The sequence below is a fragment of the Salarias fasciatus genome, chromosome 19 (assembly GCF_902148845.1).
Source record: "Salarias fasciatus chromosome 19, fSalaFa1.1, whole genome shotgun sequence".
Classification (NCBI taxonomy): domain Eukaryota; kingdom Metazoa; phylum Chordata; class Actinopteri; order Blenniiformes; family Blenniidae; genus Salarias; species Salarias fasciatus.
In genome coordinates, this window is record NC_043763.1 from 10,128,496 (window position 1) to 10,156,379 (window position 27,884).

General features: G+C 41.6%; 1 protein-coding gene across 1 annotated transcript; it reads right to left on the bottom strand.

The window, feature by feature from the left end:
- Positions 1 to 30: 30 nt before the first annotated feature.
- On the bottom strand, positions 31 to 27,884 carry LOC115406806 (uncharacterized protein C14orf132). Its single transcript, XM_030117049.1, has 2 exons — positions 27,769 to 27,884; positions 31 to 320 (listed from the first exon to the last, which is right to left on the bottom strand). The coding sequence occupies exons 1-2, from the start codon at positions 27,793 to 27,795 to the stop codon at positions 84 to 86; spliced, it is 264 nt and encodes an 87-aa protein (XP_029972909.1). The 5' UTR covers positions 27,796 to 27,884; the 3' UTR covers positions 31 to 83.

A 27,884-nucleotide genomic window follows, 5' to 3' on the forward strand; every position in this document is an offset into this window, starting at 1 on the left:
AGCGAGCGGATGTGTGTCTGTCTACAGTGCCTCATTCACGAGTCCAGAGATCCAGAAAAAAGCAGTTTGTCTTTGCAGGTTCATCAGAAAGTGCAGGCGTAAACAACTCCCACCACCACGATGTTTCCAATAGTGGCAATGATGGCGATCCAGAGCCAGATGGCGTCGCTGGACATGGACTGCTGCTCGTCCTGCTGGCCGTGAACCGAGGCGGCCGAGGCCGCGGCGTGGACGCTGGCCGACGAGTTAAAGAGCGAGTGCTCGCCGCTGTAGTCGTCGTTGGGCGAGGAGTCCATGAAGGCTCCAGTCATAACTGGGATCTGGAAAAGAAATGATATGTGTGACTGCAGTGCAATAAACAACCTGTGCATTAAAGTTAAGTTAGAGAAGAGAAGAAGTGTGTTTTTCCAATTAGCTCTGCGGTAAATCAGGGGAACTGAGCTCTGCTTGGCCCACGCATCAGGGATTTTGTTTTTAACCATTTTTAATAGGAATCTGAACGGATGTAGCGTGAATGTAGCCCAACCACTAACAGTGTCATGTCCATTGTTTTTTACATCAGAATGCAAAACCCAGACAAGCAGGGAAAAGTAGAAATATCCAAACTCCTGCAGCACGTCTTGCCAAAGTCCCCAGGCAGCATAATGAAGTCCGAAGGCTCCACGCAGCCAGCCTCACAAACAGAGTCTGACTTTAAATCCCAGGAGACTTGTCGCCTGTGTCTTTTGGTTCACAGGTTGTACTTTGCCTTTCATGGTGAAGTTTCAGGGGCAACATGTGCTGAGGTTGTAACACCAGCATACATGTTGACAATACTGAATATATGGAGAGCAGCGCACACGGCTGCAGGAGGACTTCGGGAGAAAAAAAATAATGCAAATCAGCATATCCAGAGGTCAGGATGTAAAGCAGAATGGCGACCACCACAATGACCTTCTGTGGCAGATTGGACTTAAACCAGCTGTTGCAGATGCACTCATTGATCATTATATTGCAATATAGTTGGAAACTCCCCTCTTCCTCTCTTGGGCTCTAAATTGACGGCGCAACTTGGCGATGATCAGCGGCGGAGGCAGCGCATTCCTATTTTCGACAGGCGCAGAAGAGGGTGTCTGGCAGGTCCGCTGCACTTGCGCCGAGATGGGCGTGGCGGCGCACCAGGGGGAGGGGTCGACAGAATCAGCTGGGCGCAGTGATAGTTTCGTGCAGAAGGTGTGAGCAGGCTGGGGAGCGGAGGATCTAATGACACTGACAGCTTGTCAGTGTCATGAAAGATACACACAATCACTCATGAACCACATAATTGTTTTTATTATCTTCTTTAGCACTAGAACATCCAAGACAATCTGACAGACCATTTGGGTTTTTAGAATTCAAATAAATCTGTTAAAAATAATTCCCCTGTCCTCTAATTCTTTGACTTTTCCTAAATATGTGTCTTGTATGTTTTTCTGAAGCAAATAAGGTCCTAACAATAACACAGATAATATTACAAAGCATTTATACCTCCAAAGGCCAACAGTGGTCTGTGAGACTTATTATTTATTTATTTATTTATTTATTATTATTATTATTATTATTATTATTATTATTATTATTATTATTATTATTATTAGACTGATTAAAATGATGCACTTCACGGGGCTTTTTTTTCTTCTGTGATTGATTTGTTTTGGTTCATGCGCGCATCTGAACAGGGGGCTAGCTCTGACAGCAGACAATCAGACAGATGACCAAAAATATCAAGCAAATCCCAAAAGAAAGATAGTAAAAACAGGCATAAATAAGAGATATAAGGTGGAAGAAGCTTTAGCAATGATACAGGAGGTCAGTGAGGGGGAATCGGATGGCGGAGACGTGTCGGACATCAGCGATCTTGACTGGAGTGAAGAGGAGGAATGTTCTGAATCAGAGTCAGAACAGTCGCGGGACAAACAGCGAAACAAATATAATGCTGCTGCCCCAAAAATACCCGACCGACCTCCAGCTGCTGTACAGTCCAGCGTAGAACCTGCAGTGGCGCATGGAAGCGCTCACGCGTCACCTCCAGGTAGAGAATTACTGTAGGCTGCTGTCAGTTTACAACTAAATAATAATAACATAAAATGGTGTAAAATTATTATTATTATTATTATTATTATTATTTAAACTAATGTAATAAATCTGAGCACAACAGTGAACACGGTATTGACAGCAGGGGCACTGCAGCGTCTCCAGATGTGCCAGTTACAGATTCAGGTAAAATATTATATCCTCCATTAAAGTACAGCAAACCATGTATTTTTCGTTTCCAAAAATTAATTTTAGAACGAACATATTTTCTGAATAAATACCTTTGTCCTGTTGAGCCTGCAGTCCCAGAATAAAATGAGCAGGGTGAGGACGGGTCGGTGTGGGAAGGTGTCCGTCCTGGTGCGCAACCGGGGAGACTTATTTTACTAATTTTAATATGTTCTTGATTATTATTGACAGTTAATAATACAACTATTTTGTGTGTGTTGGCGTGTGTGTGCGTGTGTATCAGGGAAACGAGTGCGCGGAGTGTGAATGAGAGGTACGCTGCGCAAATGCGCACTGTAAAAAGTTCAATACATTTTAAAACCTGATTTTAGGCATTAATAAAGCAGATATGAGGCAGACGTTTTGCTGATCCACTTGATTTAATATTTTGTTTCTTTACCTTAATTTCTAATGCATTAGATTACAGAAAAGCAACCTGTTGGTGTGCTCCTGCGCAAAAACACTGCATATGACAGCCTGGCTGACCATAGTGGCCTTTGGAGGGGGGTAAGAATGCTGGCAACACGTGAAGCAGAGCGGAGGACGGAGCAGATAGCAGATGTCGCCACCATTCTCTCATAAATGATTATCCTTCGTCTGGGATGGCCGGAATGCCATGTGTGTGATAGGAATTACAGGGAATCATTTCAGAGGACATCGATCTGATGACAACTGAACCAGCAGTCCTAAGTAGACTCACCCAGCTCCGCTGTGCAGCTGCGCTGAGTGATTGGCACCTGTAATTCTTTGTGCTTTCCCAAATGTATCTTTAAGAGTTATGATGCACACAAATAAAAACAGATTTTCCCTTTCCCTACAAAGTCTGTATGTAGCCGCTAAATGCAGGGTGTCTGCATTTTTATTTCATTTGTCTGGCTCCCCAAGCTCTACAAGAGATTATTTATTTCAAAATGCAGTCATATACATTGTTGCTTCACTATGGTTTAGTATTGAGGCCAGGAAATAAAATGTATTTCATCATGTTAATGTAGCAGTGTCCTTCTTTGAAAAAAAGGAGAGGTGTTCATTTGATTGGTCAAATTGCGCTCAGCTGGGTTAAACCCACTTTCTCTCCTCTCTCTTGCGCCACCTGCGCCGGTGGGCGGGATGGAGGCGTGACTGCGCCTGGTTCACGAAATTGGGACAATTTTCTGGACACGCCCCGTTGACTTTATCCGCCGACGGCGCACTCTGCCCTCCGCTGACAGCGGGCGGATTCGGCGCAGTCAGCGAAGTTAGAGCCCCTTGTCTTAACGAAAGCTGCAGCCAGCACAAAGCTTCCACCTGAAGTCTAAATCTGTTTCAGGATTCTTACAGGTCAGAAGAGATTGACACTGTCACCAATGCTTGTTTACGGTAGATTGATTTGTCTCTGGAGTTTTTTCGTTGTAAAAGTGCCACGAGAGGGTTATGTTGGAAAATGAATTGAACTGAATTGTCCCCAACATTGGTAATTTTCAGCTTTCATCATTTCTTTGGCTTCCCCTCCTCGTGCCTGACTGCCGTTCCCTGATGTGTTTCACCTGTGTGTGATTATCTTCACCTGCTGACTGTGGTATAAACTGGATGTCCTCTGTGTGTTGTGGTTGTTTGGACTTTTCAGTGTCTCTTCATTACCTCCTGTGATCTTAAAGACTGTGTGACGCTGATCATTTGGATTTTTGTTAGCTTTAAAACGAGCTTCTGCTTCACTATAGCTGGTGTCTGGCATGTTGAGTCCAGTCAGTTCTTATGTCTTCACTTATCATAAAAAGAGGATTTAATGTAAATAATCATGCAGTGTGGGCCATTTGAATGTTAAGCACAATCTCTCATTTCATTTTCCTGTATGTTAAGACAATAAGTATCATCTTTATTGCCATTATTCTATATTTTTTTCAGGTTTTCTTTTATTCAATTTGTGCAATTATTCCAACTCGTGTAGTTAAAAGCGGTTTCATTTTATCCAAACAGCCCTGTGCCAGTTCAACAGACCCTAAACAATGAAACATACCTAGAGAATGTCTGTACATCAGCAGACCAGTATTTCCATTTCACTTATTTCAATACTGTTAACTTAATTTTCCTTTTTTTGAAGGGGATCCCTTGCAAAGATCTAACCCTTACACCTCAATAAAGACAAAGCACTGTGAAGCCGGAGCGGCGAGCTAAACCTCTGAGCAAGATCTTTCTTTTCCTGGCGACCATCGCATGCCACGTTTTCCCCTATTGGTCATGCATTAACAAGTTTGAGCGCGGTATTAAAAAAAACGAGATGGAGCTGCGCACGGCATCATTAGCGAGTGGTTACAAGGTTTAACACACAGACATGAAGGGTCCCCTCTGCGTCTCACACACCATTAAGTGTGTGAATGTGCATGTGTGTATTTAGAATGTATTTAGGAAGCAACGCTTGATTAACAGGTTATGAATATTTTAGATGTGGGTTAGTGAAATGATGTATTGCTGGGGACAATCTGAGCCCTTTATGTGTTAGATCTATATTTATATCTTTGTGTGTGTGTGTGTGTGTGTGTGTGTGTGTGTGTGTGTTTATGGCAGATATATGTGATTGAGAAATGCATGACAAATCTCTCTCAGACTGGAAAAAAGAGACTTCTGCTGAAGATGTGGAAACAACAATGCTAAAAATACCTCGGAGGGATGCTGAGCACTCACATACACAGAAATTCTCTCTTGCTTGCTCATTTGCTCACCTTCTACTCTCTCACACACTCCCCCCACCCCACAACACAGGCTAATGCACAAAGACATTAACACACATACACACACACTTCTGGTCTTCCCTCTCGCAGGGGAAAACACTGTTTAGAAAGCATTCTCCTGCTCTCCATTCATTGGCCCCTGGTGGTGAATAATGACATGACACATCCTGTGGAGCGCCCGCCGTTCGCGTGAGCATGATGAAGGCAGACAGGCATGCATGAAGTCCGGCAACCTGGGTCCCCCAGCCCCCATCGTCTCCGCCACTGCAGCCGCTGATTCGTCCAAGTATAGCATGTCACACACACTTCATCCGTTTTCACGTTCGTCCATATGCATGCAACATGTATGGGTAAGGTCAACGGAACACGGCGTAAGCGAAAGTGACAGATTGAGAAACTGCATCGAAGATACTGCGACGCTACATTTATGTATGCTGGGAACCGACAGATGAAGGCAATATTTCAACGATGACAACGACTGGAAAAACAAAACCAAACAAAATATTTCATATGTATCTGATGTTGAGAGCGAGCCACAGCCAGATCAACGGACCAAGAGCTCTATTCATGATATGAAGGCAGAACTTTAAAGAAGCAGAGACTATGTTTAAAAATCCTTACAGCGACCGGCCTTTCTGTGCAGAGTTTGCATGTTCTCCCTGTGTGTGTGTGTTTCCTCAAGGTACTCCGGTTTCCTTCCAGGTGTAAAAACGTGCATGTTGAGGTGAATTGGTGACACTAAACTAACCCCGAGGTGTGAGTCTGAGGGAGTCTCTGTGTTTGGCCTGTAAAGGGCTGGCGACCTGTGTGGGGTGTATTCTGTCCTCGACCGCAGTAAGCTGGGATTAGCTTCAGCACCCGGCTACCCCGCACAGGATGAGGTGCTGGAGAAGATGGATGGATGGAATACAGATCTTAGCTGAAGAAGGAGGAGAGGTAAACACACTGACACAAGGAAATTTTATGGTGTTTTTAATCGAATTTAGCTTTAACCAGTTTAAGGCAATGACTGAATGTTAATTTAAGTTAATACAAAAAAAAAAAAAACGTGAAATGAATAAAGTGTTTCTGTGTTTTGTGCTCAGCTCTTATGTTGTCTTTATGGATTTTCAATTAATTTTAGAACCATCCATCTAAAGGGTCAGACCATCCTTCAGGGGAATTGCTACAAAAAGTCTTTGAAAATCCCACCCTCCACAGTTCATCACATCAAATCATTCAGATTATGTGGAGAATCCTCTGTGCATGAGGGACAAGCCTGAAGGTCAATACTGAATACTTGTGATCTCCCGGCCCTGAGGCGACTCTGCATTAGTAACGGCGATGTGTACCGGAAACCACTTCGAGGGCTGCGGCACACTTCCAGTGCTCCGTGAACACAAAGTGTCGTGCAATCCGCAAATGTGACTTAAAGCTTATGAGAGAATGGATGCCACTATCTTCCATCTTCTTTTTCCTAGGGGAGAGTTAAATTAGGACAGAGGCAAAATGAACATTCTGAATAAAATGTGGACTGGTGAGAGTTTCAACTCACTGCCGCCTGTTTATGTTTATAAACATTATTATGTTATTATTATGTTTCACATCATCCCTCCTATGTAGGGAATTAGAATTAGGAAAAATTGAATTTCAAATGACTCTGTTTTCAGAGAGGTTTGGATGATTCCAGTTTACTTCAAAGAGTTGGAAGCTATAACTTTATCATTGTAATATCCATAATTGTCATATGTATTTACCTACAAATGCAAACACTGAAAATCTGATAATTCATTTAAATGTGTTTAAAGGTTATTTTACCATCCACCTGCACCTATGACCTATTTTAAAAATATTCAACGTGTGACTATTTTGATTTTTTTTTTTTTTTTTTTTTTAAATGTCCCCTTGTTCTGACCTTTGGCCTTTTAAATGTTCAAAAACCTTATCTTGCATTCAAACGTGAATGTATCTTTCCTAATGTGATGTTCAGTCAGACAATAAGTAAAGCTTTCAACCCTGTCTGCATTCTTTATATTGATGTTTTATTTATCAGTAGCTCATTGTCCACAGGAGTGAGCTGTTTGCATAAATGGGGAAGTGTACCGAATAAAAAGAAGCTGATTCTGGGAATACGTGGACCAGTTTTCCACGGGTAAAGCCTCAATCTAAATATTTGATTGCACAGGTTTGCTATTTTTGGCAGCGATGCTGTGTGAAAATGTACACACAGTTGTTTCAATGACATATTGTCAGTATATCATTATTTTTCACGGGAGCGCCGCTCGGCCACCTTATCCAAGCCGACAGAGTCCCACATGGATGGTGGATGTAAGGTTAGTACAGCGCGCAGTTAAGCACTAATGGAAGAGAGGGAAACGGAGACCTTGATAAGTAGCATCCCAAAGCATCGGAACACTTAGGCGGTAATGATGATCATCCCCGAGGAATTCCTCTGAGGAAGCCCATGCTTCTCCGCACACGTGGATGAGTAAGCAGAATCGTTTATGCTGCTTACCAAAGTTTCCTGGAAACTACGAACACACCCCTCTTGATGGTAAAGCATCATAAATGGTTTCAGTAACCACACTGAAGCTGACCAGCCTGGAGAAGAAAACATACTGTCACCATTTTCTGATGCCTTTCTGACTCCGCTGTTGTTTTGCTGTCTCTCTTCAGTGCTTCTCAGACAAACTCAATCAGGATTGACGAACCTGAAAGGTATGACGTGTGAATGTCCTAACATCTGGGATTATTAAGACAAAAATTGCAGATAATCACTCCAGGTGCGATTGATAAATTGAATTTACAGTTCGTTTGTAAAGGTGGGACATTGTGTAAATAGCTTGTTTTTTTGAGCGATGTAAAAATAAAGTAGGAAAGCCATAAAGCCATAGAGAGTTCAGCCTGTGGATTATTCAAAGCAACCAGATTATTGTTTTTGGAAAGGCATGCAGTTACTGAATTTTTCAAGTGTAATTGTCTATCCTCGGAGCAGCACAAAACTAGAACTGACTCTACTCAGCCAGGGTGGGTTTAGAAGTCTCCCTCCACAGTAAACAAAGCAGACACACAGTAATGATTACAATTTGCTGAAAAAAAAAGAAATGGGTTAATCAATGCTTTAAAATGCCATGCATTTCCCTGACCTGTGAGTCAGAGCAACAGAAACCGTTAAAACGAACAACCAAAAGCAGGAGAATATCCACACTTGCATATTTCACACCCACTTGGCTTTGAGTGACGGCTACACCTGTGCAACGCCGCACGCGGAAAAACCCCAATCCACAGCAGATGATACAGTGAAATGTACAATTCCACCCGCTCGTCCCCCCAACGGCTCTGATTTATTCGTCCCAGCTGTTCTGAGAGCTGTGCCATCCTACACGGATGATCACAGTAATTGTGAAATAGAATGGGCTGTAATTGCCTCCTGTGGGATGTCAACACCAGTAAGTGCTCAAGTGAAATGATTTTGGCACAAACTAGAAAAAAAAAAAAAAAAAAAAAACCTTTCCAAATAGTGGAGAAACCGAAACATATACCTGACCGCCAAAAGCACTCCAGCTTAACAGTTAAGACACAATCAGACATGTGAGTTTTCTGCAATCACTGATAGTGAGTCCAGGCTCTGATCTCAGTTGATTCCTGAGTCCGTGTGTCCTTGTGGAGGAAGAAAAACAAACTCAAGGTGCATTTGGGGAGGTGAGGGAGAGTAGAAGTGGATCCCTGCAGTGTACAGGATGGACTCTGTGCTTTGCTTTCCACGTACAATCAATGAAAACACACGGCTGTCGATTTTGTCAGCAGTCCCAGCAATCATAGCTCTATTGGCGGCCATTTGGTCGTGGTGTGTATTGTTCACAACTGCATCTCGTTGTAATTGAAGTCATATTGACTTTTCTTTTCTGTTCTTTTGAATCAGGCTTTCGTCAGAAAGGTTCAATACAGCTTAAACTGTTCACTCTGCATCTTTTTATCAGGCTGGATTTGTTCATTTGAGGCCGGTGTGCTGTGTGATTTACACCTAGAAAACTGCAACTGCTTCTTCCAGCTTCAGCTACTAACACCGAAACAGAAGAGGTTACTTTAACAATGCCTTGATTCTAGATTAGCCACACTCATTAGCTGACTGACATGGCTTTTTTTTTTGATGGCCTCCAACCTAGACAGATTGCTAAAATTGCCTGTAAGAACTTTCAGATCCAGAGGTTGGTAGAGGCAGATCTGCATGTTTTCAGTATCTAATAAAGTATATAAGGTTTTCAGTATATAATAAATGCAACATCATGACTTTGCAGAAAGCCTGATAACAAGCTGTTCATTACAATTAGGTGTGTTGAAACATATGGAAAACAAAGAGGTCCACCCGGCCCTGCTGTTGCACAACCCTCCTGAACTCAGACCATACAGTACCTCCTCTATTTAATCATGTCTACCTGCATCTAGTGAAGTCCAAAAAAACAATAAGCTTTTTGTTTGTTGTTAGCAAGACAGTGCAGCGTTAACCGACATTGCTCAGTCCCTCAAGCTCAGAAAAATTTGCTCACAAAATATATTGAATACGTTTTTGATTGCTAAGCTCTAGATATCCTCCAGATAGTCAATGTCTCTCTTCAGACAGGAAATTTCCAAAAGCTCTGAAGACAAAAGTTTTCAAACCTTTTTTAAGAAAGAGTAATCTGGATGCATCAGTTATTATCAATTATTGGTCAAAATCACACCCGCCTTTCCTAGGTAAGATAATTGAAAAGTACATTTTTATACAACTTAATGCTTTTATGGCACGAAACAATGACTTCCACGTTTTCACGTTTGGATTTAAGTCAAATCACAGCACCGAAACAGCACATCCAGAATCTCCGTTTTAATGTTACTGTATCATTGTGTTGCTTTCTACACACTTGACCAAAATATACTGCTCGACAGACGTGAAAAATGGTTGGAAAACTCTGGCACTACAGTTGGTTGGTTTAAGTCCTGCTGATAAGACAGTGGCTATTCTGTGTCGATAAGTAATAATGAATCTCAGGGAATGAAAATCACTTGTGGGGTTCCTCAAGGCTCCATCCTTGGACTCCTTTTATTCAACATCTCCATGCTCCCTCTGACTCAGATCATGGAACATTATAAGATCTCCAATCATAATTATGCAGACGGCACACGGTTCTATATGTGGATGTCGGCGAAGGACTGCAGACCCTTTTAACCTGATGAATAAGTGCAAAAATGAAATTAAAGAGTGAACGTGTCAGAACGTCTTACAACTTAACCCAAACAAAAACTGAGGGAACTGTTTGAGGCCCCAAAGAAGAAAGGTTCAAGGTTAGTGCTCATCTTGACGCCATGTCACTCAGAACATCGAAACAAGCCAGAAATCTTGGTGTAATTATGGACTCTGACCTGAAATTGAACAACCACCATTAAGGCAATTAAAAAAAAAAAAATATATATATATATATATATATATATATATATATATGTTACTACCACCTAAAAAATACTGCATGAATTAAAGAATTTACAACCAAACAAAAGTGAGAAAAGCTTGTTTACACTGTCAATTTCATTAGTTTGAATTATCTTAACGATGTGTTTACAGGTCTTTATTATTTAGACAGGCTGTCAAAAACATGTTACTTGTTTTATTACCTTCATCCTAACAAACATCTTATTTTTTCTCCTTTTTATGCTGTTTTTAATGCCTGTAACACACATTTGGAACTGCGATTGTGTTGGGAATTCTATGTATTTCTTTGCTCTTATGAAGCACTTTGAATTGTCTGGTGAATGAATGCTTTCCTCGCCTTGCTTAGTAATAAATACCCAACACACACTGAAAAGCAGGTTTTATACCACTTCAAAACAATCCGTGACGCGATTCAATTAAAATTCTAATCTGAATGCAGTGAGGACAAAATACACGCGATGTGATGAGCTTCATATACTTTAGTTAAATCGATGTTTTAATTGATGAGCACAGCTGTTTTGACTCCTTAATAAATCTTTAAACTGCAACCGTGCTGGTGAAAATGCCACAGCGATAATTGCCCATGCATTGCATTACATCTACCCCGTCATCATGCATTACTGTGGTATTTGTCAAGTTTTTGTTGCAGGATATACAACACAACAGCTGTCTAATTGTTCCTCTGTTAGGAATGCAAGTTTTGGCACGAAGCTTAACCAGTGGAACGCAGACCTCCTCTTTGGTTACAGACATTTAGCTTTTGACTTTGGTCTTGACACGACAGCCGCTCAACACATTTGTCCATCTTCTCAATCTGCCTTCTCCACACTGAGGGCTGGGTGTTATTTTTTTTTTTTTTTTTAATAATAAAATCTCAATAATCCCTTATTTTAAGTAAGTAGTGTGCTTAAATTTGCCACAACAAAATAATCTCAGGTGATAAACATTGTGTTGGCACGTCCCAGAGCACTGGTGTCCATTGTTTGAGGACACAGCTGGATTAACCAGTTTGTCCAATAACGTCAGACGGGAAATAAAGGGGCTGCATTGAATTCAGAGAGTCGTGGAGCTGTGCATGAAGCTCATAAAGCACAGACCCACCTAGAATACTTTCCGCCACGGCTCACATAAATATTCACGCTCACGGCCAGTTTAGCGTCCGCTGCACGCATCCGTATCGAACGCTGGAAATTTAATTGTCAATATATTTCCGAGCAAGTTGTGTAATGATTTAAGTCTGCACACACACAACCTCAATTTGTAAATAGAAATTGCTTTTAATTTTTTTTTTTTTTTTTTTCATCTGTAAGGTGATTTCTTTTGAATAAAAGCTGCAGGATTTTGGATGTGCAGAAGTACGTGGGTAGAAATAGGCAGATTATTATCCCAGCACAGCTGCACAGACTAATGAGAAGATCTCTAATAAGGAAACCTGAGTGAAACCACCTGCGTGGGTGAACAATAAGCACATTCAGACGGTTGCATCACAATCCGGTATATTTCAGAAACAAGTCTGAGTGGCACATAAAGCATCTGTCTGACAGTCGCGCTGAATTTAAATGCTGCCTGGAGCAATGACTGAAGCCATCGAGGAGCTGTGTGCATGTTTTATTACACGCATCAGTCTTGGAAATGATTCTGGTCCAATCAGAGTTTTGTCAGCAAAGTGAAAGTGAATGAAGAGCGGCTCGTCCGTCGGCCTGCTGCTGGATGTCATTTCACACAGATGCGACGTCTCGACCTGGTGCCACAGGTGTGTAACACTGGGTTAAAACGACATAGCTAACTGCCGTGACCAGACCTTAATCATTTTGTTTTTACCTTAGATTTGTCTTAGTATCATCATCACTTTCTTTACGTCTGCAGACACAGTTGGCGCCAGCTGATGTAAAGCTCCGCTTCACTTTAATGCACAGTGACAAACATTAACTGCCTGTTTGCGACAGATAAATAGCAGAAGTGGTATATTTTGAGACAGTACACCACCAACGTATATCTCTTTAGAGTTCCCAATTAGAAATGGAGAATAATGTCACGTTTATTGTTGCTTTCAGAGACGTTAGTTCAAAATAAAAACAATTTACAATGAAGCAAATGAGGGAAGTGAATAAATTAGCATCACAGTATTGAGAAAAGCAGAAATCTGTGGACTGTTTTTCAGTGTGTTGGTGAAAAAGTAGCACTTATGTGTGGTATAGAGCTGCAGTGGCCAAGAAAAAAAACAGTAGATTCGGTCTGTTCCCTAGTAGACAGTGGCATATTGAAGCGGTCATGCCATAAATCTTGGGGGTTTTAGGGAGTCTTGCTCACCAGGACTGTGGTATTGAAACCTCTAGTTTCAGGCCTGGTTCCTACTGGTCAGATTTACAGCTCTGCTTTCATTGATTTTCCCTGTCTCTGCGGCCCGGCAGCATTTTTTAATAAATCTTATAACTCAATAGAACAAGTGTAGCCCAAGTGATCCTCACTTGACACCTCGATCAATCAATGGAAAATCTCCAGGACGGGAGAAAGTTTATTATACTTTGATACTACATGTGATCAATTTATCGCTTTCATGTTTCTGTGCCGTGCATGTTTTATTTATTTATTTATTCATTTAAACATGACGGCGTATTAACAGGTAAAAGCCAAATACCGTCGTGGATTATCATTCGCTATCACTCCTATTGGCTTTAATAAGCGATGGTGTGATTGCCTAAAGTGTGACATCCATCGGTTTATGAATGATTAAAATTCACGGCAGAGGGAGTGATTTCATATTCCAGCCAGATGACACTGGGGAGGAGTGCCAGATGATCACATGAAAAGGCCGGGAGACGGTGTGTGTGTGTGTGTGCGTGTGTGTGGGTGTCAGTTTATCTGTTTACACATCTGGGCACGTCTCGGCGCTTTACCGTCATCGTGTGTTAACTGCTTACACATTTTGCTTCCATGCGTGACTCCCTGGGCTGCTCACACGGGAGGTCAAGGAGAAAACCGGGCACACACAACTACGGCAAGTGTGTGAAAAGCCTAAAGCCCAGCACCGACAAAGGATAAGAAATCTCTTTATTTTGTCTTTATCCACGAATACAGATGTTTAATAATTGAGGAGCTCACATCACAGAAGACACCATCTGATTCATAAACTGAAAACTTTAAAAGATCTCGCTCAAGTTTCTTTTTTTTTCACCATTAACAAGCGAACTGTAAGTAAAACTGAAGAACGTGTTGCTTCTGTTTTATATCGTCTAATAGTGTTGAGCTACTTTAGCAGCAGTGTGTTCTTCACAATTAAAAGATTTGACTCTTCTTTGCGGTTGGTAGTTTGAGGCCGCAGAGGCGGCTGACCCATTAGGCAATATAGGCAAATGCTGAGGGAACTGTGGCCTCCAGGGGGCGCCACACAATCAGACAAAAGCTTCACAGTCAATATTCCATATTAATTCAAATGTAATGCAGTGCCCAATTAATAAGATACAAAATAAGTTATTTTGAATAAAGTTGCATATTTAAAGTATTCGGAGTTATTTTGTTCAAACTGAGCAGTTATTTCAATGATTTGTTGTTGATAGTTCAATTCATAATAACTATTATCATTTATTCACTTATCTGCAGAATTCTTGCTTTGTGCTGAAGGTATTTCTAAACGTAAGTAGATGAAGGTCAAAAGAATACAGTTTGACTGTTTGACTGTGAGCAGCACGTATCTGACAGAACTGACAGCTTGGAAAAGAAACTTTCGTGCCCAAGTTGTTACAATTCAGTGAATCTTGAAAATACTTTTCTCTCTGAAGAAAATGTATAATACAGTACTGTTTTTTATACTTTTGTGTGTTTGAGCTTGATTAAATATCAATTTCCATCTTCATTTCAAGTTATTTTCAAGATTTACAGAAAAACGCTCTTTCACCAAAGGCAGGAGCGATTAAATATTCATGGGAGCAGATATTTTAAATATGTATAAACTGGATTATGTGCAGCATGTGTTTTATGGTACAGTTTACACCAAAGAACACATCATGCTGTAGCAACAGAGGCTTCTAGCTGGACAATATCACACCACTTCAAAATCTCCATGCAGATCCGCCTCATGCATTTTGCATCGTGAGCAATTTCAATTAAAAAGCACCCGGTGGAGTCACATGTCGCCTCTTCCATGTTGAGCGTCTGCGGTATCTGCCGCTTATGCTGAGCCCTTTTGAAACAGGCTCCCTGTTGTGCTCATGCCAACATGGAGTCAAGCAAATAGACCTTTATCGTGAAAAAAGGAAGAAAAAAAATCTCTCAATTGTGGCAAAAGTACAGATGTATGAGAAGATTGTTTTGGATGCAGAATTTTCCTTTAAGTTCAATAATGGAAGTTTCTTGGCGGTTCAGAGCCTGAGGGTGGAGCCACCTGTGGCCCTCTGTTTGTCGCCCATCTTTTTTTATTTTATTTTTTGTTTATACTGAGCTGACATGTACTTTTGAGTTACTCACGAGTGGCCACCACACTTTTTCATGCCTTGAGCTAAGATTGTAAAAGGCATGCAACATAGCATGCGAGCTTCTGGAAAGCCACTGGAATACGGCGGAGTTCTCACCGTCTGCACGCCGAAAATATCTTCCTTTCTGCTTTCACCACAAATCACACTCTGCATACTAGTCTGTGGGAAAAAGGCTGGAGTCAAGTGGAGGAGGATGAGCCCCCACCCACTGAGCTTAAATCTCTTTGTGCTGACTGCTTCTCATCTCGGACGCTTTGTGTCACGCAAAATAGTCATTTCTGCATGAATGCCAGACTCCCAAGTGTTTTTCCCATTCTAAGATATTTTGTTAATAAGCAATAAAAACATCAATTTTTCTCATGCAAGTGAGAGACTTGGCATTACATTTGTGGTTTTTTTTACAGTGGTTATTTGTAATTGTAAACATGATTTCCTCTAGAAATTTAAAAGCAAATGAAAAAGGAAACACTCTGTCAAAATTAAACAGCGTTGTTAAACGTAGATGTAGTCACACACACTGATGTCAGCATTTTGCCCAAAATGCAGAATATTTTGCTGTGCAAGAGAGCTAGAGGAACAGAGAAAAAGGAGGGGAAATTTTACAGAACGCGCTCGGCGTATCTGTTGCTGCTGGCGTCAGCCGCCCCCCTACGGCTCCATCCATGCCTGCTCATTCACTGTGCAACACTGAGACATTTCAGGCAGGGAGATGGAGGCCCTTAATTGCATCTCCACTCATGTAAGACTTGGTTGGAGGTGAGGCGCATGCAACACTTGGCTTGGGGTGAGGTGCAGCAGGGGAGGCCCTGCTCTGCCCCCCTCTCACACTCCGATCCAACAGCGAGGCAGACGGCGATATTATGATGAAGAAACGTCTTTGCCACTATCTAACAGAACTGCCCTCCACTTCTCATGTGTACACATAATTTCTGTCAATGGTAAATAATAAGCAGGGGAGATAATGGTCGTGACAAATACTGATGTCATGCAAATTGTATCCGTGGTCGTCCGCTGTGGAAAATGAAAAGCTTTCATCTCTGCTAAACCCATCAGCCGCCATATCGTCTGCTGTTAAATCGTGAAATGTATTTACCATTAGCTCTAATACTGGATCAGCGTCAGCACGGGTCCTCACAACTACAAAGATTGGTTCATTTGTCATACACACACACACACACACACAGACACACACACACACACACAGACACACACACACACACACACACACACACACACTGCTTTTTCAAAGCAGGTTTCAGCACAGACAGACGCTTCCTGCTTGAAGGCATCAATCCAGTGTTTATTACTCCGAGAAACAAAGTATGAATTTATCTGCCCTTGCTTAATAATGCAAATATTGGCATGTGCTCCGGAGACTGTTTGGAGAACTTCATTAATATGCGCCTCCTCGGGGTTACTGCAAACACAAAAGCTAATCTTTAACGGCTCTATGAGGGTTGAAGTTAATTAAGATACAATGGGAATTGTATCAATAGCATTTCTAAAAGAATGACAGCAACAGCTTTGCGAGGCATGTTGAGTACTTTTTTTGAACTTCAGAATCGCACTAAGTTGAGGTCTGTGTGCCACATGTGTCCAATGAATGCTCCAGGTTGCAGCTCCACTTCGATAGAAGCTCTCGCTGCTCTGACCTTGTCATTGCTGGTCTCAAATCTTTTCTCTCTCGGCTCCTGAAGGCTTCACAGTGGTAGACTCACTCTTCGTCTCATGTAGGCCGTGAAGTCCTCTCCTGAAGGAATACACCACCTCCTGTCACAATCTGCCTTCTAAGCCGAACCATATCTCCTCGCTTTATTTCCTCTTTGTTCTCCTTCAACCGTCTGTATCTACCAGACGGCAGCCCCACGGAGAACAGAGAGCCTTCTACAGTTGACTCTTGCACCCTCCCATGGCATTCATGTAATATGCATGATTACAGAATCTGATACATCTCCATCCATCTCTGAATAATTTGTATTCATATATCTCTGCTGCTCTCTAACTTAATGTCCCGTCTTATTAATTTCTGTGTTGCATTGCTAAAGCGATCTATTTTCCTCTCCTACTATGATATATTTATATTTACATTTATAATTATGAATATTTACGGCCGGAGCGAGGCGGAGCCGTGGGATGAACTCGACGGGGGAATGTGACTGAAAGGCAGCGGAGGTCATTCATAAAGGATGGCCCGACGAAAGGAATTCCTCCTCTCAGCAGATAAACATACAGGATGGATGAAAGCCAACACGCACAGACACTCTGCACACACATAGTTGATGGACTTTCTGTCTTGATGGCTGCAGCGCGTCAGAGAATGGTTTCAAAGTGCTTCAACAATGGCAGCTTCCATGGAAGTCCGGCAAGTGCTGTTATCTCACTTTTTTAATCGGCCAAAAAAAACACACTTAAAACTCTGAACAAACTGTGTATCCTGTGCCGATTCCCAGTAAACCAGTGCAGCTCCAATTTCCATCAGAATGACACGAACGCATTTCAATTCCCCTCATCCCCGTTCTGTTGTTTTCATTTTTAAAGTTTCCAGTGATATCCTTCCTTTGTTCCTCCTCCTGATCAGTTTCTCTCTTGTGTAATAGCCTGCCGGCTGCTGTCGCAACGTCTGAATCCTCTGAAGGAACATGATTAATTATCTCCTCTGTTAAATCTGAGAAGTTGTAGAAACGCCGTCTCGCCCTTCCGTACTAATCCCAAGAAGGTTTTCAGCACGTAAAAGCGACATAAGTATATTAAAAAGTTAATATGCATACTAAAAATGAAATGAAATGAAACAGAGGTAGGAGAGTTGTTGCTGCTGAGAAAATGTCTCGAAGGAGAACCGAAAACAGTCACTAATTGTTTAAAATGTTTTTGTTTTTTTTTTTTGTTCAGGAAATTTGCATTTTGATAAATGTCTGTTTGTGCACAGACTTCAGCAGCTCTCATTTATAAAAGGAAAAAGTCCTGAGTACAGACGACAGAAACAGCGTGCTGGTGGAGCTGTGAGCGCGATTCCTCACTTTATGGTGCAAATCAAACAACGTTTTCACATTTGTTAAATTCACTAGAAAAGAAGACTTTCCAGTTTTTGATGTAGACAAAATCGCACAAATGTGTAAATATTCAGTTACTAAGAAACACTGCTGAATAGGCTGGCAGGCATGCTAATAATAGTGAGACTTCACACACACGTTTTCGGACTGTGTGAAGGAACCAAAGGGCAGACAAGCACTGGGAGAACATGCAAACTGCACACAGAAAGTCCCCAAATAATCTCACTAATAGGAAAGAATGCAGCCTCCTCCTGCACCACGGGGCCTCCATCACTATTCTTAAACTTTACACTGAGTACTTACTGTTAGATTCATCTCACGTCACGCCTCAATAATCCAATAACTGTAAGGTAACTTTTTATGATCCCAACATTTCTGTTTTTCAAAGCCTTGAGATGAGAGTGTTAGTGTTGTAATGGAGTGTGTTATGGAAATAGGAGCACCACAATATATTCATTTGTGTGAAAAACAACTAAACGTGTTCATTTTGCTCATCTAAGGCAAGATAAAAACAAAAACAACAAGAGAATTCCTTTTCTAAACATAAGGCAGGGTGGTTATATTGAATTGCTGCTCATCCTATGAGCAAATTCAATAATATTACCACTCAGTGGATGTGAGAAAATACTCGTTACATTTCCAATTTGTGTATTTCTCTTTATCTCCACTGGTAATTTGATACAAGATGACCATTAAAGAAATCTGCCTCGGTCTGCTCATTTTTATTCATAATAAGCTCAATAAAGACTGAGAATAAGCAGAACTAAAACCCAACAATGTATCACTGGTAAACAGCCCAGCATTTCTTCACACTGCGTGTAAATATTAAAAACAGAATGAAAAACTGTATACCGCCGCACCCCCATGGGTGACAGAGTTTCATGTCTTTATTAAAGAAGGACAATCTTTCCTCAGTGTGTAAATTGCCAACAGCACAACAACACAAGTGCTGTAAAATTAAATTAGTGCGCCAGTGCCGACGCTGGCGCACACTTGCTGCTTCGCTTTAGTATATACTGCTGCAGGTTGGCATCAGCGTTTATGAATGGTTACTGTATGTATTTTCCCTGTGGGAGGAGGGGGCGGCCGGGTGGGTGTTATAAATTTGTCACGCGTGTGCCATGTTGGCCTAGTTACAGTCCTGTGTTTTTTTTTTCTCCAGACACTGAAACACTCGAGCGGTCCTCTTTCCGTCAGCTCGCCCTCAGTCTTGAATTAACTAGATTCCTACGGAGTGTGTCCGTGTAAAATGTAAGTCTGAGTGGGGCATCGAGGGGAGGAGAAGAGGATGTCGGTTCATGGATGATGTGGCAAAACACTTGTAAACAGCGGCCAAAATGTAAGTGAGGTGTTTCACTGCAAACACTTGAAGGCTAAATCATCCCACGCACGCAATGAAATGTCAGAAACACACACACACACACACACACAAAACCATGTTTATTGTGTTGCACCTTAAGTCCATCAATCATTGCTATAAATATCTTTATGTGTCTCTCACTCACCGAGACGGATGGATATCAGAGAACAATGTTGGGCGTTGTGACTCATGTTGCATGGCACTCAGGTGTGAAATTATTCAATCACAGCATTCTTTGTTTCGCAAATGCAGTGATTAGAACTGAATTATCACTGCTTTTAAATACTAGATATACTTTTTTTTTTTTTTTTTTCCCTTTTGCACATGGGTGAGTGAATTGTAATCCGACGCAGCACCAACCCTGCAGGGGATATACAATGTTTACAGACTAGCAGCAAGCCCAAATAGATCTGTGACATGCACACTGCACAGCAGATTGTTTTGTTGCTCTACATGACGCGACATGAGAAGCCTCAATTATCATTTATTTATTTTGGCTGCACGCAACAACATTTGAAACCCAGATGAAAGTTCTACAATCTCTCCTTTCCCTGTGAACAGTTCGAGGACATAAGCATCACTCTGACTGGTGAAATTAGTAAATACATCATTATGATACGTTGCTCAAACAGACCACAGCATCAGTGAGGAATGACTCGAAGCTTTTGCTGAGAATTGATTTGCAACCCCGAGTCGCAAATGATATAAAAAATTCAACACCTTAAAAAAAAGGGGAGACACATCAAAGTTGGCGTAGTTCCCCAGCACTCATGCATTCCAGCATGCGCTGCAAATGATTTCCATATGTAATCCAGCTGACTGTACTGTAAGTGCCTGATTCATCACCCCGGCATTAAAGTTGCATGCGCCCGAAAATGAGAAGGTCGCAGTTAGATTTGTTTTATATAAAGCATCATTAAGAGGTGTGCAGGCTTAGCTGATACTGTAGGACAAAAACCGTTCCCATAAATCTGAGGATATATATTAAAAAAAAAAAAAAAAAAAGAAGGAAAAAAAAATCCAGCAGCTGCTTGCAGACAACAGCAGCAACACGGGAGGGATGTAATTTATACGACGAGAGGAACATCAGCAGGGGAAATTGAAAAGAGTCCATTTGTAGTGTAAATTATGAGATGACTGCAGCTCGGATGAACTGAGAGAAAGAAACGGTAATAAAGTTCTAATTGAAAGGATATCGCAAAATTTCACGATGAGATGCCGTATTGATGAAGCTGATAGTTTAACTGTGGCAACAGCTTGAACTGAGATTGTCATCCAAACCCTAAATGTTGCCATGGAAGCTGATCTGAAGACAGACTTTTCCTCGAGGGCGACAGTATTTCTTCGGCAATGAAAGTACATTATGTGCTATTATAGCAGCCTGGCTCCCTCGCAGATTGAACAAGAGGTGAGTGAGAGGGGGAGAGAGACAGAAAGCCCCGTCTGTACGTTGTGTCACTCGCTTGAGGTCAGTTTTCTTTGAACAGAAGCAAGGTCACACTCAAAGTGTGAGGCCCAGCGAAACAGATCAAATCAAAAAGTGGAGCCTTGCTGTTTCTACTGTTTCAGAGGTGCTGTTTGAAATCACCGGGGTAATACATTTTTGGAAAAAAAAAAAAAAAAAAAAAGGTGATTTGGCTGCGACTTTAAACAAGACACACCCAGAACTCAAAAATTGGGAAACAAACTGGAAGAAAATTTAAAGAGAAATTTAAAGATTACGCCAACATTTGGTTTTCAGGTGATCGCGGTCCTTTGTTCGCTGAAATTTTTGTCTCATTTCAAACTGGAACACCTGTGTTGGAAATTTCACTTAAAATAACGATTGAGAAAAAGAGCAATGATTGCAATGAATTACAGCAGCTGCGGTAATGTTTAGCTGTAGCCGTATTTCATTTCTGCTTCCAGATAGCGTATAATCACCTGCTGCCATTCACCCTCTCACCGGCTTTTGCCAAGCAAACTCTTCAGAATTTCTAACCGTGCTCCAGATGTGCCGTTCGGGCTTGCTTTAATTGTGGAGATGTCTGGATTGAAGCTAATTTCCAAGACTCTTCCGAGTTTAACCCCCAATCAGAGCTCAATTTTACTGAAAACTATATCAATACATGGGAAGGAGCCGCTTCGAAATGATCTCGAGGCGGGTGGTTAATAGATTATTTATGTGCGGCTACATAATTCATACCTGCAGACTATCAGAAGCATCATGCAGTTAGTGGGTTGGGTCTATCGGGGGTGGAGGCGGGGGGTGTTATCACTTCATTCTTGGCTGTCACAGTCCATCAAGTTTCTCTTTCATTCTTTCTCCCCGGGACTTCTTTCAATATGCAGTCACATATTTCAGGTGCAAAACAGCTGGGAGATGTTTTGCGTCTGCAGCGCAAACATGCTGTAAAATGAGGCGGCCCGGAGACACTGGGAAATTATGTCCCGCAATGTGGCGATGGAGGGGGACACGCTCTCGTCCATCACCGGGTTTTTCACGTCATGTCAGGTTACTGACAGCTCGCTTAGCCCCGCCTCCTGTAGGTACTGCAGCTCTCCCTCCCGCTCTACTCCCGTCAGATATGAAAATTTTGCATTTCCATTTCAGGAAAATTTCGCCCTTACACAGCAACTTGGAAATGATGTAGTTTTCATGTAGGTAGTTTTCTTTTTTCAGTTTATCCATCTTGCACCATTGCCAGCGCTATAGTATTTACTGAGAGTGTGCATGTGTGCACGTCATTCGTCAGTCCTTCATGTTAGATGATGACATTTGAGATGCTGCACTCTCTTTCTGTGCTGGTAGATGACACTCTTCAGAGGTGCTTGGTTCGGCCATAATCATTTGGTTTTTACTGAAGTGTGGTGAAAATATAACAGTGATTGTTTTTCATCTTTATCCATATTTCATCAGTGTTTTGCCCCGAAAGGCACAACCATGCTAAACCAAACCGGAGGGTAAACAACGGTTTTTACTGGATTTGTGACTTGTGATTGATAATCGTACTGCAGCCAAATCGGCTCTGCGCTCTCTCACGTCTTGTAAAAACAATCGCATGCGAGACTTCATATTTAAAACTGTAAATCTGGAACCGCTGGATGATTTCACGGGGCTTTTATAGAGTCTCAGCCTGGAGACTTGGGGAGAGGGATTAGCATACAGCCAGCTGGTTACAAGACCGTTTGGCACCTGCTTCCCAGAGCCAAAAATAGACTCGCAATTTCCTGTTATCTAGTCAATAGTTCCCATTGACGGAATAAGGATTCCTCAGTTGAACAGAACGCGAGTCAACCTGCGGGTGTTCATTTAATACCATCTGACAGGGACTCTCCGCTATGACTTCCCTTAATGAATCCTTATTTTGATCACAGGGAGGGTGGAAAACAAAGCTCCCAGCCCTTCTGCCAAAATGGAGCACATCTTGTTTGTTTTGTCTCCTGAGAATTCTCCGTTCTGTCTGCCTGACGTGGATCCATCAAGCGAGAATAAGACCGTGAAGTGGTCCTGTTGTGAAGAGCCTGACCCCTCCTTCAACCCGGCTGAGCAAATCATCTATTAATGGCGCCGTGTCAAGCAGGGCAACATCTTTAAGGCTTTTTGTAGGTGTTCCTCATTAGCAACTTCCTGGTGTTGCTTTGTGCCCCTCCGCCGCCTGTGAATGTCTTTGACTGCTCCTGCTGCATGTGTGAAACTACACGGCGAACACGCTTAGCTCTTCTGTACACAAAATGATTAAACGTATGCACATAAATAAAGCATAAAAGACTCACGATAGGGCTTTACGCCCTTGGAGGGCTTTTCTGGAAAGCTGCTAAACATAGAAATTGGTCTTAACAAAGACGGATTACCTATTTAAACCGTTGATTGTGTGCAAGAATGCAATTTGTTTACGGCGAGTGACGTTTTCTCAACCTGTTTACATCACTGTATGGCCCAGAAAGAAGAAGAAGAAGACTCTATCGCATGTTTTTTAATGGCCATGGGCTTCTGATAAGGTGCACAGCGTTCCTATAAAACCGACGAGAAAGCAGACAAAAGCAGACCAGAGGAGAAATGAGCTCCTCGAGACGGAAAGACTGCTGTGCCATTATTACACCCTTCAAATAAGCCTCCACCACGGAGACCAGAGATGTTTTTAAAGGGACAGTCGGCGAGATAACGTGATTATGTAATTGGATTTTTTTTTTTTCTTCTTCAAGCAGCCAAGGACAACGACGGTCTTGATTTATCGTCGCTATTTCAGACAGTGCGTTTAGTCGCAAAATAACATCATTTGTGAACTGTTGAACTTGCATCTTCTTACCGCGTCTCCAGGCCTGTCTTTCTAACTTCAGATCATCAAGTCAGCTTGTACTGGCTTTACTTCGCCCAGTGTTTTGTTGTATCATTTGCAACTAAAGCAAACTGCAGTGTTTCTGCCAGTTGAGTCCCGGCCTGGTGCGGACGCCTGGTGCTGAGGGTAAATACAGATGGCTCTGTTTGTCGCAGCTGCCATCCACTCCCTCGCCCTCATCCAAGGCTTTCTGTCCTCAGACAGACATTCCTGTCAGGTACGTCGGCTCAGAGACCCAACTTCACTAAATAGGTAGATGAGTAATGAGAAATTCTGATTGCTTGTCATATAAAGACAAAACGTCTCAGGTGGGAATATGGTAATTGTTTCCTTTCTGTTTGGCCTGAAGTCTTGGTGCTAAACATCTTTTCTCTTTTTATCAGGCGCAGAGATCAAATGCTGGTTGTGAAGCATATGTGTCCAGGCCAAATTGAATAAAAAGGCTAGTGGGTCACCAAGTAGTGGATAGTCCAGGCCTTCAGGGTCCTTCGCTGCCGTGTGAGGCGAATCTGTCAGCTGAAGCACGTCTGAGGCTGGCGAGATTCCCAGGATGGCTGAAAAGACTGTCTAAACATACCAAGCTGACCTTAAATCTAATCCAGCCATACAATTCTTTTTTTAAGCATGTTTGAAGCCTGATTCTGAGCTTAATTTATCTTGTTTGTGTGATGGAAGCCAAGAAGAGCACAAAAAGACCAATTTACTGCTTCCAGCCACATGCCAGGAGCCTCAGCAGAACCCAACAGGATTTCTGACGGCTGTTGGGTAACTTTTGTACAGATTAAGCAGTATCTCTGCTTCAGTAACCCAAAATACAGCAACACTTCAACCAGATTAAACATAGACCCTCATACATAAATCATGCAGTCAAGCTACAACGTGTTACTTTATTTTTCCTCCTGTTCATGTCACCATTTCTTTCGCGTATTTTATGGTGGACAGAATGGCACAGAATATTCACACATTTCTGACTCACATAAAGAAAAGTTGTATTGAATATTTTTTCAAAGTAAATACTCGGTTGTACTGCTCATGCCACAAATGCATGATCCTGACAGATGTGAAACCATTTAAAAAGGACATAAAGAGACTTTCCAATAGCATGACGTCTATTATATGATGATTGCTGCATCAAGTAAATCACCTATCAAACACAAAATCATGCATTTTTCATTATGTTTAGCGATTGACACAAGATGCATTGCTTCCATCTCACAGTCATGATTTGGAGATTGACAGATTTGCAAAACACTGAACTGTATTGAATGTTTTTTTTTGTTTTTTTTTTTACCCTTGAAACAGGGGAAACAATCGAGGGACACATGATAGATGCTATCTGTGGACTGAGCCAGTCAATGAACAGCAACCAGCTGATGGTTCTGCAGGGAAGACGAGCCAGCCAACAGGTGCTGGACGCTGCTGCTAACAACCTGTTCCGAGGTTTTAAAATTCTGTATCGCAATTGCTTTGACTGGCAGCTGGGATGGTGTGTGAGGAGAGGAGGAACCGGAGCATGAGAGCGACGACAGCTGGAGTGAAGCCGGCGAGGGGAGGAAGAGGATGGGATGTAAAAATGTATGTTAGGATGGAACTTTTGAGATGAGTCTTAAAGCCGAAATGTTAAGAGCTGAAGTCCATGGTGCTTTTAGTGAGTCAGTATCCTGTTATCAGTAATTATTTAGAGTTTTTATACTGTTCAAATCTCAGTTTCCTCATTGACGCCGAGGAAAGTTATGAGACGTTTCCCAGTTCGGTCTAAATGAAAAGGAAACAAATTGCCTCATTGAATTTAGTATTCAGAAGCGTCACTGTGATTGTCACCTATTAATCCGTGTTTTGCAATGCTTGAGGATGCCACCACTTTCAGCCTAATGAAGTATGCCCCTTTTTCATTTCAGCCCAGCGAGGCATCGCTGCCAAAATGCAAATCGTTCGCCAAAAAACAAAAGTGCCCGCATTGTTCAGTGGAGACCTATTCAGCATGTTTCTGTGATATCGTACAGAAGCATTTCCACAAACAGAGGGGTGATAAATGCAGCCACACAATGGCCAATTATGTTCTTCATCTGGATGGGTTTTCACAGTAATGTGCACATGATTTATATTCTTGTCGTGCAGGATATATTATGACTAAATGCTAAGTGAGCCACGTGCTTGCTGGAGCTCTAAATCTCTAAAAAAAAAAAAAAAAAAAAATCACATGTACCACATAGACTGCACCTGTATTAAAAGTTAGAGCCCCGAAATCACCAGATATCTGTATCCAGCCCCTCTGAGGCAGCATCCGTCATCTTTTTAAGACAAAGTGAAGCCGACGGTCCGATGATTTGCAGACAGCAGAGCCACACTGAGATGGATAGGTTAAAAAAAAAAAAAAAAAAAAAAAAAATCCTCCATTGCGAAGTCAGTCTTTAAAACTCCAGGAACGTTTGCCTGACTTCACTCACAGTCACAGAGTGACTCGGGGCACGGGAATGAATTTCACTTTAGTTAAATTAGCTATTACTGATCTGAAAACGGAACGCAGATCGGGGCTTTAAAAAGGTGAATTGGTAAAACCAGCAAGAAACGAAGAACTGGAGGCCAAGCAAAGCCTCATCTAAAGCAGCTCCTCCAACTACTATAAGGGATTTTTTTAAGCATTTTTTTTTTCTTTGCACTGATTGCCCTGCAATGACCATAATAATTTATTTGAATATTTAAAGTCTGGCTGTAAGTTGAGACACTATATAATGCCAACAAAAATGTCATATTTATTACATATGCACAACTTTCTGGGGGAATTACCATCCAGGGACTCTAACTGTGTCAGTAATGATGCCAAATGTTGGTCATAATCTGAATTTACCGCTTATCATTCAGAGTTCATTGCAAGGCAGCAGTGGCGAAGAGAACAATGGGAGTGATTTGAACACAGGCTAAAGTTATTATACTCTCATAATTTCACCACAAGTAGAAAGCCTCAAATTATCATTACTGTGTTGGTGGCATCGCTGTACATCAACCATTTTCCCTGAACTGCAGCTTTGTGATTGTTCATTAGCATATTCAAATTTTAGTGCTAATGAGGTTAAAAGGCCAAACTGGTATTTTTTGGTTTTGTTTGGTTTCATATGCACTTTTTCTCAGCTCTGGAGACTCACGGATTATGTTGCATTATGACTTGTTGCCATGTTTGAATGAGTTTTGGGACTGATGAGCAAAGATGTAACTGATTTCATCACTGTAACCAGGTTTTGTGCTCTTCCTCTCACTCAATACTCAGTTCAATCGAGCAATATTGAACCACAGTGTATTCTCAGTTAGGGCCATGGTCCAATGCTTTTCCATTTAGCGATCCTTCATTTAAAAAGATTTTGGGAGCATTTTGCCTCTCTGGCCTGCAGAACAACCCTTGGCAGAACAAAATAATGGTATGAAGCCGTTTAATAGTAGTTGCACGGAGAATAGCAAAGTAGATGGCACTGAAAAAAGAAAAAAAAACCCACAAGCGGTGACACAGTGAGAGGAGGAGGAAAGGCTGGAAGAATATAACATATCAGCTCCTAATGAAAACAAAGCACATGGCCAGAACACATGTTCCCTGTATGGAGTCCCAAACAATGACTCACATGTGTTACTGTAAAACCCAGGCAGGTTGATGTTTGCATAAATGACTGGAATTATTTGGTTCAATTAAACTGGTGCAATAGACCAGCTTCATCTAACTATGAGAAAGAGAGCTAGTTAAAGTTTAAATACTTCAATCCCAGCTGTTCTGCTTGACTTATGCAGAAAATACATTTAAGTACAGCATGTTCACCACAGACTATTGAAAAAAGGTATAAAGTTTGAAAAAAAAAATGACAATGTTGAGACAGTGATTATGCCAGAAGTGCCTCAGCAGAGACACAACACTACACTGTGTAGTTTGGTCAATTATCACTTTCATAATTACAGACGACTATTATGATAAAAAAAAAAAAAAAAGAAAAAAAAATCAGCAGGTTAATCTTGGTGCACTGAGTTCACAGATGCACGGTCTTAACTTATAAATCGACCACGCCCATAAAATCACAAAATATAGATAAATAAGAATAATAAAAAAAAAAAAGTTAAGAGAAGCCAGTTCAGAGTAAAAAAGAAAAAAGTCTCACCTGAGCGGCCATGAATGACAGATCCATACTGTTGCTCCGTTCAAGCCAAGGCACTCAATGAAAGATGCAAACCTGCGTGTTTTCCCTCGTTAGAGCATTTGCCCGCTTTTCTTTTT